The 13,091-nt window shown below is 42.2% G+C and overlaps 1 protein-coding gene and 1 long non-coding RNA gene across 3 annotated transcripts in view; both read left to right on the plus strand.

Moving 5' to 3' along the window:
- LOC146504814 (rap1 GTPase-GDP dissociation stimulator 1) overlaps positions 1–13,091 on the plus strand; it is a 28,933-nt gene that overhangs the window by 4,337 nt on the left and 11,505 nt on the right. For both annotated transcript variants that reach the window (XM_085181871.1, XM_085181869.1), the window contains exons 2-8: positions 1,827–1,931; positions 3,852–3,974; positions 5,543–5,668; positions 6,432–6,560; positions 8,179–8,304; positions 8,877–9,020; positions 9,776–9,907. In XM_085181871.1, coding sequence (XP_085037997.1) covers positions 1,827–1,931; positions 3,852–3,974; positions 5,543–5,668; positions 6,432–6,560; positions 8,179–8,304; positions 8,877–9,020; positions 9,776–9,907 — 885 coding nt within the window. The remainder of the gene's footprint in view (positions 1–1,826; positions 1,932–3,851; positions 3,975–5,542; positions 5,669–6,431; positions 6,561–8,178; positions 8,305–8,876; positions 9,021–9,775; positions 9,908–13,091) is intronic.
- On the plus strand, positions 9,914–11,841 carry LOC146504816 (uncharacterized). The gene is made up of 2 exons (XR_014877444.1): positions 9,914–11,052; positions 11,128–11,841. It is a non-coding gene; the product is annotated as an uncharacterized LOC146504816 (long non-coding RNA).

The following is a 13,091-nucleotide window of genomic DNA, read 5'->3' on the forward strand; positions in this document are numbered from 1 at the left end:
CATAATTACTCAGCTACATTTCCAAAAGAATGCAAAAGCATTGACATATATTTTTCCTTCCTATGTCAGCCCGACGGGCAGGGCAGAGATAGATTTTGGTAGCCCAACTGGCAAAATCGCTAGCCCTGGGACGTTGGGCTAGCGATTTTGCGAGCCCTGTCTATGTTTAGTGAACTTTGCAGTGTTGCTCTGTGGTGCAGCTACTACACTGTAGCAAAGTTTACACACTGTGTCTACTTGATCCACGTCCGACTCCGCAAACCCATAATGTTTCCACACTGAAGTTTTTTTACCTCTTTTCAACCAACGGCAGTCACTCTCCTCTTCAAATAACTTCTGCTGAGCTTTCCAAGCTTCCCTCGGGTCCTCTTAATTGTTGTGACGTGTGTTCGAAATGCAGAGAGGTGCGCTCGATTTGCTACACGGAGCAGCGCGAGCGTAAAGCACGAGGGAGGGGCTAATAATCGGCTCAGTCATTTTTAATGATCGTTGAAAGTCCAGATCGTAATCGAGATTAAAACTCGATTAATTGAGCAGCCCTACTTTCACTTTGGTTTTTGTTGTGTCTTTAAAATCAGCTCTCTGTAAGTTGACCATTTTCATTTCAGTCTGACATTTCTCAAACAAAACAAATTTTCAGTCAAAAACTTCATTATTAAGGTTCCAGAAGCCATTCGTTATGTTTTTTTTTTATTTTTCATGTCAGCTAACACAATCACTATTTATTATGTGTGTGTATGAACACCTTTTGCTATGTTGTGGGTTATATAACCAAATGTAACAAATTGTAAGCTTAGCCTGTCAACAGATACAAACAAATGTCCTGTTATAAACGGGTCGCAGCAGATGGCCCCGCCCCTCCCTGAGCCTGGTTCTGCTGGAGGTTTCTTCCTGTTAAAAGGGAGTTTTTCCTTCCCACTGTCACCAAAGTGCTTGTTGGGTTTTTCTCTGTATCTATGAATCGCCTTGAGGCGACTTTTGTTGTGATTTGGCGCTATATAAATAAAATTGAATTGAATTGACATTTCATGTCCCAACTTGGTAGCCAGGGGTCAGTCCATCAGGGTCTCTGCCCTTGGCTACCACCCAGCACACATTGCATCCAACCCCTACGGCGCCTCCTGTGGGTGGTGGACCTACCGGAGGGTGGACCCATGTCCCTTTTTTGGGATGCTCGACCTGAAGCACCCTCCCCTGGTCTGGATCCAGAGCGGGGCCACGGAAATCCTATCCCGAGCAGTACCATTGATCTTCTGCTCATAGGCGTTTTTGAATTTTGAAACTTGAATGTATTAAGCAGTTAAAGGTTCAAGGTAGAAATGGCTGCCGTGTCTCTTTGCTCACTTAGCGATCCAAATAAACAAACAAAGAGCGCCCCGCCCCCACTTTTATTGCTGGTCACAGAAACATCACAGAAACCAAAGTTCTTGCTCACAGGGGTCATACGATTGTTGGGTTGTTTTTTTATATTATCGTAGGGTCTACCTTACAATATAAAGCACGTTGTTATTGGGATTTGGCGCTGTATAAATAAAATTTAATTAAACTGAATTGAACTATAGGATCACTTAAACCTGAATGCCAAGTTAGGCATACAGGACTTAGTGCTTGGTAGCCACTAACCAATATCTGTCTACGATTTTGTGTTGGTAACAAGGTAACCCAGCTCCTTATTTTGTCAGTGTTGCAGATTTTCCAGATCTTGTTGGCAAATTTTTAGTTGCTTCGTTGTCAGAATCATAATCTTATTCAAGTTGTGTGCTAGCTATAAAACGGCATGTCTCATGTTACTAAAGCTAACAGCTAACTCTCGTTGTGTGTGGCAGACTCTCTGTGTGAGGCGTTAAAAGCTATCAGTGTGAGCACAGAGCTGATTGAAGAAGAGCTCAAGCCTCATTTGGATACAGTGCTGGCTGCGCTGCTAGAAAAGAGTAAGTCGTATAACACACACATCCCAGGAAATTCATCTGGACGAAGCGTCTTCAGTGGGAAACATTTCTTCAGTCTCAGCTGACTCCAGGTTTCTCCAACCTTATAAACAGTACCTTTGGATAATGGCTGAAACCAGCACCACTAGGCCATGTTTCAGTTTCATGACCATTAACATGCAAATTGTCATAAACATTGATCAGTGGCCATGAGTGCCATTTATGAGAAGTGGAGAAATGTTCATGCATGAAGACATTTTAACCCACTTTGACAAGGACTGCCTAAAGCTAGTACGTGAGTACGAGCGAACAGCACGAGAGATGGCTGACTGCAGCCGCCACCAAGACACGATTACTCTTAAAAGTCTGCAACTGAGATCTTCAGTTAAGGGCCTCTGAGCAACAAAAGTCCTCCAGAAGAACCAGCTGCTCGGTGAGCATATGAGACAAACTCATTTTACTCTGGTATCCTACCCTGGACACCGCCCAGTCATTGGTTCAGGTATGTGGATGACACCTGGAGGGAAATTAGAGTTCACTGATCACATTAACTTGGTCGATAAATGGCAGGTTAGCCTTAAGTTAGACTGTGAGATTTCCATCAGTAATGGGGGACATTTAAACGTTAATGAGTACCATAAACCTACACATACGGATCAGTATTTAAGGTTTGACTCTCATCATCCACTGGAGCACAAACTGGGTGTCATCAGAGAGGAACACCATCCCCACAGACAAAGCAGAAGAACATCATATCAAGAATGTGCTGAGTGAATGTGGTTATCCCAGTTTTGACAAATATCCAACTGGGAAGGCACTTGAAGAAAGCTCCAGACGACCGAGGAGAGATGGAAGCGAAAACCTTTAGTGACCCTTTAGTGTCAGGACTATCGGAGCATTTTCACAAAACACCGAGTCTCTGTGGCTTTCAAATTCCAAACGCACCAAAAACCGGTGCACCCCAAGGATCGGGTCCCCCGACACAAACAGAGTAACAGAGTGCACGCTGTTAAGTGCAGGAGGATTTCCAGGATTTATACATCGGGGAAACCAAACGACCTCTGGCGAAGCAGATGGCGCAGCACAGAAGAGCGACCTCGTCAGGCCAAGGGTTAATCTGTCACCATCTTACATGCTGTGATTGCAGGCTTTCCCCAACTCTCTGTGATGGTACTCACGGCCACTGATCAATGTTTATTGAGTTGTGACAATTTGCATATTAAAGATCATCAAACTGACTCAGGCTCTCAGTCAGTTTGACTCAGGCTCTGGCTCATTGTTAGTCAGTGGTGCTAGCTTCAGTCATTATGCAAATGCACCGTTTCTAAGGCGACGTCCACACTGCATCGTTTTCTCTGTTTTGGTCTCCCGTCCACACTGAGACGGCGTTTTCCTCCAGGAAAACCGCAGCGTTTTCAAAACGCTCTCAAAAACGAAAACGCAGACTTTCTAAAATGATGATTTTAGTCATCTGATGCAGTCATGTGACCAATTAAACAAAGCTAGCGGAGGGCGTTATACAGCAGTTGTTTTGATTGCTCTGTTTTGACAGCCCTGTTAAAGATTAATATCAGTGTACATGCTCCAGATAGTTTTTCTTCAAATTCTTTAATTCTCACTCGCTTTTGTGCATGCGCAGGACCCGAACGTAAGCGCTTTGGGCCGTTTCAGTGTGGACGCACAGCTCTGTGAAAACGACTGAAAACACTAGTGTGGACGTAGCCTGAGGTTAGAAACCTGCAGTCAGCTGAGACTGAAGAAGTCCCCCAGCTGAGTGATGAATCATTTGTCCCACTGAAAACGCTTCGTCCAGACGAACAGAATCAACCTTTTGAGTCATCAAAGCCTCACACTTTCACTTTTCAACTAACATCACGTATTACATGGTGAATTTTCTAAATGAACGGACTTTTGTGTTCACAGAGAAAGATGCTGCTATCGACGTTGCCAAAAGTGGGATTCTACCCATACTGGCTCAGGCCTTACAGAGAAAAAGCATCCTGAGCTGCCAGGTGGCTTTGGTGGTGGCAGAGATGGCCCGAGAAGGTAGAACACTATAAAACTGTGTGAGCTTCATAAAACAGTTTGTACAGTATAAGCTTCCTCATGTTGTCTTGTCTCATGTTCTCTTTGAAGAGCTTTAGGATTCTACAAGGTCCTTAAAATCAGGTTAACTTATGTTAAGGACCTTGTACTATGTTTATTTTTAATTACAATAATTATTAAATATCAAATAAAAATATATTGCAGTCTATAAGGAAACATTTTTATCCCTTTTAAGTAACTTAAAGCTAGCATGTGTAGGATTATACAGATGAAGCCACTTTCAACTTACTGGGTTGACGTTTTATCTGTACGAGGTTGTTGTGTTTTTAATATTATTTCTGATATGAAAAAATGCACTTAAATTCCACACAGAGTGGCTGAAAATGTGATGCTTTTTAAAAAAGGGGTTGCATCTTATGCTCCAGTGATGCGTCATGAGTAGGGATGGGTATCGTTTAGGTTTTATCCGATACCGGTGCCAAACCGGTACTTTTGAAACCGTGCCGGTGCTTAAACGGGGCTCAAACCGGTGCTTAAAGAATGGAAAACACAAAAGTGGTCCAAAAACCTCTCATGTTCAGCTGTTTTTTTGTAAAAAGATAACAATGTTAGCCTTTTCTGCAGCTATGGGGCATATATGGTATCACTCTTGGCTGGAAGCAGCTTAAACAATGGAAAAAACAAAAACTTTGTCCAAAAACCTCTCATGTTCAACTGTTTTCCACTTTTTCTTTGGTGATTTTAGCCTTTTTGTCCAGGGTGAAGGGAGTATCTGCCATCAAACAAGAAGACAGCCGCATGTAGCTATGATGATGTTTGCTAGTTCACCTTACATGCATTAATGTAATAACGTGGTTAGCCTACTCAACGTAAATTACACACGAACAACATTAAGCTACTCACGCAGAGAAGAACGGCTGCTGCTGCCATCATCATCCTCATCATTTCTGCTACACTGGCAGGGCTAGGGGCCAGGACTCTCCTCTTCGGGTTTTTGGGGGATGTTGCTAACTCCGGGTCGATAACAGGCACCACACCCGCAGTAGATGTGCTCGGTGTGAGGTCTTGCAGCAAGCTATCAAATACGGCGCATTTCTCGGCTTTAAAAAAACGCTATGCGTCGCCAGGTGTTTCATCAGATTTGAGGTGTTACCTCCTTTGACAGCATCACAGTATCAGCTTAAAGCACTTGTTGCAGCTGCTGAGTTTGCATCTTTTGCTGTGAAGTACAGCCAGACTTTGACCGCTTCGCCTTGGACATTTTTAATCTGTAGCTCTGCTCTAAAAGAACGTACGTACCTGGACCCGCCTACTATCCTCGGAAACGTAAAATGATTGGCTAGAATCTAAAGTGTATCACAGCTCAGGGAAAATAAAGCACCAAAATGTGCGCTGCTTTTCGGTCTGGTTACTACCGTTTATGTCAGAACTGTACCGGATACCGGTACCCATCCCTAGTCATGAGACTAAAACACCAGGTTGCTTCATAGCTGTTGAGTAACTTATGCAACATAGCATTTAAAATATATCAGCGTTTACAAGGTTTGATGTCCGTGTATGTGTTGTAGCTGCCGTGAGGGAGCCATGCATCGAGGCAGGCCTGGTGAAGGTGTTGGTTCCCCATCTGAACAGCAATAACCAAGAAATGCTGCTGAACTCTGGCAGGGCCATTGGGCGCATCTGCTTTGACAACTGTGAGTGGGTGGGACTGCTGGCTCCGTCAGCGGGGCGTTCTCCGTGTGCTGATGAGTCTGATTTCTTTTGAAGGTTACAGAGAGTGACAGATCTTAATTCCAGCCTCAAACTACATGATATTGTCATGGTAACTACATCATGTTTGGCAACTACAGATCAGTCATGCAAGCTGCTCTCAGAGCATGTCAGGTTTCCTAGATGCAGCGTTGCTTTGCATCCATTATTGCACTATGCAAGATAAAAGAACTGTATGATGCCTGTTTTTGTTCCTGACTGCCACACAGTCAACAACATTACACAGGGTGAGCTGGAGCATTCACAGCATGGTTAACTGGTGCAGAGTAAGCCTGGCAGTACACTGTCTTAGTGTTCTAGTTGCTGTGTCAAAACAAAAACGGCTCTTGCAGCAGGTTACGTGTTTCCAGTCTTCAGCGTGCCTTCTGTTCGTGGCTGGGAGGGGCGGAGCCTGATATGATCTGCTGCTGTAGCCGCCCATTGCAGAACCAACCAGTCTTCTCATTCTCCTCCAGCTTTTCACAACAAGACATGTGCATCCATATTGTAATGTTGTATAAAGCACTTTGGGTAGAGTCGAAAAGATAAGACCCGGTCCATGTACCACAGAACTGCCTCTCAGTAAACTTTTCAGCATCCTGAGAAAATGCTCTGAGATCCATTTTTTAACAAAATGATAAAAATGATATCTAGAGGTCTCTCACTTTATTCCTTAACACTTATCTGTCTCCTACCTTTTTTACCTAGCATACCAGCAGGACCAGTTAGTCCAGAGTGGTGTAATCCCCAGACTCGTGTCCATAATGAGGGAGTATCCTGGCAACGATCCACTGGTCAATGTCTGTCTGCTGGCCCTGTGTAACCTGGCAGACATGGGTGATTATTTACTGTTTGTATTCGTTGTATTCAGTGCTGTTAGATGTAGTTTGATTGTCAGTGCTTTACATGTTCTTTATAGCTACAGCATTGCCTTTAATTAATGTGCCTGCAACCAGTGTTGGGTAAGTTACTTTAATAAAGTAATTAATTACTAATTACTTAGTCAATATTGTATTTAAAATACTTATCTAATTACTGTGTCTGAAAAGTAACTTAATTACTAAATAAGTAATTTAACTAAATACTTCTTAAAATCCCGATAAACCTTGAGTGGCAAACAATAGAAATTAAACTCTTTAAATAAATAATAAAAAAAATAAAAAAATAAAATAAATTCTTTATTAATAAATTAATAAATTAATAATTAATAAATTTATTTAAAAAAAATGTAAATAATAAATAAATATTTTTAAAGACGGAGACTCTACAGCAGCGGTCTCCAACCTTTTTTGCGCCACGGACCGGTTTATGCCCGACAATATTTTCACAGACCGGCCTTTAAGGTGTCGCGGATAAATACAACAAAATAAAACTAGTACTGGTACCGAAAAAAAGAAGATTTATTATAATACACGTGAAAAGACCCAGGAAAACCGAGTAAACGATAAAAACGATAACAAAATAACGCAGAAAACTGATAAAAACCCTGAAAACTATACTTTTCACACCTGAGCCTCAACTCTCGCGGACCGGTACCGGTCCGAGGCCCGGGGGTTGGGGACCGCTGATCTACAGTATGCAGCTGTAGCATCTCTTCCACAGTGTCGCCTGCAGTCATTCTTTAAGCTCACCTTCAGACGCTTTCTGTGCTGCTGAAGTAAAATCAGGTTTTGGTGCTTAGCAGCAGTTGCCGCGGTGATGGATGATGAACAAGGATCACTCAGAAGTGTTCGTCTCTGCTCTGTGTCAGCTTCAGTAGATTACTCGTGCTATGAACAGCGGCTGATAGTTTTTACATATCACTGTAACGTTCTTGTCTGCTTGTTTCAGAAAAGTGAAGAGACGGGAGTATTTTCATAAAACAGCCACTCGCTTCAGTCCGACAGCTTCCGCTGTAGAAAACGACTGTGCAGCAAACTGGTGTGAAACGACGCGCAGCTGCACTACAGCGACGTTAAAGAATTTACTTCTACGTTTAGAAGACAAATTATTGAAATTAAATAATAATATTCAGCGAGTTTAATTATTTTACAATGTAACGCAAGCACATTGTAAGTAACTGTAATTAAAATACCTAAAAATGAACAGTAATCAGTTACTCTACTTTTTCAGTGGAAAAGTAATTTGATTACAGTAACGCGTTACACCCAACACTGCCTGCAACCCTAAACATGAAGCACAGAGGGTTTTGTTTTGTGAGCAACACGCCAGAGATAAATAGCTGACACAGTCCCCGTAACCATGTCAGGCCAGAGGAATCTTTTAAAGCCTTTTAACAGAAGAAAGCATTTGAGTTTAGTCTCGAACTAAACAAACTGTGCGTTATAAATGTATTGTATTAATACAGCATGCACACCTGGAGAAATTTAGGGTTCAGTATCTTGTTAAGAGCACTTCTACTTTGATCAGAGAAACCACTGACCTGTTGAACTGCTCTGCGTCTCTGTGTTTGCAGACTCTGCGAGGGAGGCGCTGGCACAGCTGGATGTTGCAGATGTGCTGATATTCCAGCTGAAACAGGCCCCTGATGCTGAACGCCGACATGTCATTTTGGAAATACTGGGCTCTCTGGGAGAGAGCGGTAAGGGCATGTTTTTAATCGACTGGTGAACCTCCGCCCATCTTTACTCCTGAGAAACTTTCTTTTTAGTACCGTGTACTTTTGTTGCTCCACTTCCAACTTATTTGAAACATGCTGCTTTCATCCAATTCATAATGAGCTAATACGTTTCATGAGCTACTAAAATATTAAATCAGTGTTCTGTGTTTTAATGTCAGTTAAAATGGGTCTACGACACTTGCAGATCCATAGTATTTGGTTTTCCTACTTTTCACGCAGCTTTTCTGGAGTTTGGTTGTAGAAAGCTTGAGGGAGATGGAGAGCAGCCTTGGCATGTGGCATTGCCTTGACTTGTCAGACATTTATTTTTTGATGGATGAACTAAGAAAATGTGTCTCCTATTATAAAAGCACCCAAAGACTTTTACCACATATGCTGCTCAGTAACAAAATAAAGTCCAAACATTAGTTTTCTTCATGCATATGTTAATGATTAATGGAGACAGTAGTAAAACTTGTTGGGTTGTCGTCCTGAGGCAACTGTTGTTGTGATTCGGTGCTATATGAGTAAATTGAATTGTTCTGTGCCACCAGATACTCTGAAACTACAGTTTGCAGAGTCAGGAGTCCCAGAAGCTTTATCCGAGATGATTCGGAGTCTGCAGGGAGGCTCTGACCCACATGACCTCTGCAGCATCAAGATTGCCTCCAACCTAATGGTGTCCCTGCTTTTAGGGGGTACGTAATGCATAGCAACAACATTGTCTTAGTGTAGGTTTGAAAGGAAGAAGTGGTCAGATGACAAACAGAGGAAGACAAAGTGCTGGGATCCACTCACCAAGACGCTCGCCTAATGCAGAGCTCCTGAGCAAAACCTCTGTTCCCCCTGGCTTTGCCTCTCATTGGGCATCTACTGTCTGTAAGGAGTTTTCCTTAGTGTTGAGAGGTTTCTTTTTATCTCAAGAAATCAAAAAGTGGCTAAACAAGGCTTAAGCTATGCAAGCATGGTGACAGAGACCACGCTGAAACTTCTAACAGCCTCGAGTATTGCATCTGGGTGGGCAAGTATTTAGTAGCTCATTTAATAGTAAAAAACGAGGAGTGCCAAAATTGAATTTTGTTTCACTCAAAGAGCACGAAGGTAGAATATGTCTGATTATCTGCTCAAACTGATTACAGGCACGGACTCATTTGAATCAGTGGTGACGACGACTAATAACTATCAGGGGAAGATGCATTTTTCTCCCTGATTGTCCAGACTGGACATATGTTCATTGTGTCGAGTTACAGTTACAAAACAAAAACTAGTAAATAAAACTGCACTTGTCACTGAATGCGTTGTGACCAATCTGATATGTAATCTCTGGTGTTGGTGCACTAGTGTATTGATTTACCTAATAAAGCAATAGTAATGTCACTGCTGCATGTGAATCTAAATCATGTGATTTTGTCACGTTGCTTTTTAAATCATTTTCAAAATATCTGTGTGTCAGATGAGTCCATGCAGAAGTGTTTTGGTGAAGGATCAGGTCTGGTGTACCAGGATGTTCTGTCATGGCTCCAGAGCTCCAACACCCAACTGCAGCTGTCGGGAGCGCTTGCCATCGCCAACTTCGCCAGGAATGGTGAGATGTTTGTCAAAGAGACACTATATGGTCTTTTGAAACAGTTCCAGTCTCTAAACTGTTAGAACTTTTTTAAGATAACTTAAGATTTATTTTTTTTTCACCCATTTTTTCCCGGGTCAAACATCTCAAAAACCCACTTTCTTCTACTTCCTCAGCAGAATCTGTCCAGACAGTTTACAGTTTATACATTAAATTCAAAATAGACTTTTTTAAAATCTGATGTTTTAAACAGATCAAAACTGGTACAAGATCTTCTAAACAGTGTAATGTAACACAGTATAGTCATTCTCATTCATTAACAGTTTCTTTAACATACTGTTTTTGGTGTTCAGTGTCATTTCGTGTTATCACGTGATGTTTTTCTGGGGCGAAATGCTCGTACAGCAGCGGCCTCCAACCTTTTTTGTGCCACGGATCGGTTTATGTCTGACAATATTTCCACAGACCAGCTTTTAAGGTGTCGCAAATAAATGCAACAAAATAAAACCAGCACCAGTACCAAAAAAAAGAAAATGTATTTATAACACACGGGAAAAGACCATCAGTCTCACACCTGAGCCCCAGCTCAACCAAACAACTCCAGTCTTTGTCCCCGGAGTTGGGGACCGCTGTTGTAGAGCACATATCTCTAATCACCCCGAAAAACAACAATTGGCTGCACAAGTTTGAATTTGGAGTCAAAGTATACTAAAATATTCAGTTATACACTAATATTTGGTTTTATATCCCTTTACATATTGTACCTCACCCAGATGCTTTTGGTAGCCATCGACGAGCGTCTGGCATAATTCTGGATGGATATTTGACCAATCGTCTTGGCAGAATTGATAGTTTACTCAAATTGGTTGGTTTCCTTGGATGAATCCAGATTTGAAATGTATTCCAGTTTGGGGCTTTGGAAATTCCAGAAGCTTAATGTTAGCCTGCTTTATCTTTTCCTAATCCAGCTGTTATGTGTTTGGGATCATTGTCCCTGTGGAACCGGCCGTGTCCAACTTTCTGTCTTGCTGCTGATCTGAGATGAAGTTACAGAAATTGGAGGTAGTCCTCTTTCTTCATTATTCCATCCAGCTTGTTCAATGTACCACTGGCAGCAAAACAGCCCAAGACCATAACGCTGCCACCACCACGGTGGATTGCTGGTACGGTTGATCTGTGGAACCAGCACCCCACTATAGGAAGTCTGGATCAGCGCTCTGTTTAAAAAGTCCCAGCAGGCAGTGCAGAGCTTGGATGAGCCGATGAGTGAGGATGCTGTTCTGCCTTTAGCCTCCAGGGGAACAAAAGCAAGACCTGAGTAGCTTTGCAGAGCCGCTCCCATCAGCCATACCTGTTGCAGCAGCGCTTTAGAAATATGACTAGGTTTAAATCAGTGGCTTTGAAAGCTGCCCAAAGATCTGTTTCTTTAAAATGGGCAAAACACTACGTGTATAAAGGCTAATTTACACTGCTGCTTTGCAGAAATGATAAGAGTTATGTGTGGAGGAGGTGGGATTGAAGGGATTGAAGCCCCAGCTTACCTCTCATTACATCTGAGAGTGGGTGAAAGGTCTTATGTTTACAGTGATACAAAGTGCTGAGTTTATCTTTATGTGCGTTTGCAAAAAGTAAATCATATTAATTTTGTGCATCCTCTTTTTAACCCTTTGTGAAACCATAAAGGTAAAAATCCGAGTATTAAATCCACATTAATATAAATAGTTCTTACTTTTTTACCCACTCTCACATGTAATGAGAGATAAAGGCTCGCCGTTACTCCTCCAAACATGCCTCGTATCATTTTGGCACAGTAGCTCAATCTTTGTGTCTTCTGACCAGAAACCTTTTCTCCAGAAGGCATTTGGCTTATCCATGAGGGCAGCAGCAACTTTCAGTCACGGTTAGGGATGGGTATTGATACGATTTTCACAATTCCGATTCCATTTTTGCTTCTGTTTAACGATTCGATTCTTTATCGATTCTTTTTAAAAAAGGAGAACACTAAGGTCGATTAGCTCAGAACTTTGTTTTATATCTTCTCTTTGAACAAGATAGAAATGTAGGAGTAACATGGCCTTACAAACCCAACAGTGAGATCTTCAGAGATCCACAGCCTACGGCTCTTCAATGGGGCGTCACAGGGGGAAAAAATGTAAATGTAAAATAATAAAATAAATATTCTTCTGTAGCAATAACAAAGTTTAACATAAATTATTCTGTAGAAGTTACACAAGAATATCCAGTAATGTCCCTGCCTACAATTAAACACATTCACTTACTGAAAATCATCTGCTGGCAAACGGCTGCAAACCTTTGACCACAAACTGAGTCTCTGCTCGGTGACATTCGTCTATCCTGCCTGAAAGTAGACGCTACGGTAGACTGCAGCGAGAACTGCCAGCATCTGAGCCAGACTCTGTCTGTCTCTCTCATCATGGTCACCTAAATGCACAGTAATGGTTTTGTAATAAGGCAGATCGCGCTAACATAATCTGCACTGTTAGTTGATTATTTACCTGCTGCATTAACGGGAGAGGACGTGCAAACGTTACCGCTGCTGCTGGGTTGAGATTCACGAGTCCGGAATTAAAAACACGACATTCATTTAAGGTCATCGTGTGTTTGTGAGCAAATGCTTTTGCATATTCATCGTGTTTCCTCCCTTAAATGAAATCTCTACTTTGCAAGTATTGCAAGTTGCCCTGTTGTCATCCGTTCTCGTAAAGTAAAACCAAACTTTTGAATGTTTGAGCCGCTTAGGCGCTGTGTTTCCTGCCAGGTAAATGACGCTCCGCAGCGTGGTGACATCATTCGGGGCGACTGGAATCGATAAGGGAATCGTTTGCAAAAATGACAAACAATTCCAAGGAAGTGAAACAGTGGGAACCGGTTCTCAACAAGAACCGGTCTTCGATACCCATCCCTAGTCACGGTTGAAGGTGTCGGTTGTGGAGCAAGGTTGGGTTTCTTTCTTTGTCAGCCCCCCACCCCCCCCAGCCCATGACAATGTAAAAATTGCATCATTGTGGACAGTTTGGGTGTCAGACATGGACAAAGTGGGGACATATCAGAATAAATTGTTTGAAGTGGTGATTCAGAAATCTGTAGTTGTACAGAAATGGCCCCAAGAGAACTTCATAGATCTTCACTCTGGTCCGATACACTTACCAGTACCTTGTGTATCGGTCTGCCCAGTGAGTAC

The sequence above is a fragment of the Neolamprologus multifasciatus genome, chromosome 13 (genome assembly GCF_963576455.1).
Source record: "Neolamprologus multifasciatus chromosome 13, fNeoMul1.2, whole genome shotgun sequence".
Lineage (NCBI taxonomy): Eukaryota > Metazoa > Chordata > Actinopteri > Cichliformes > Cichlidae > Neolamprologus > Neolamprologus multifasciatus.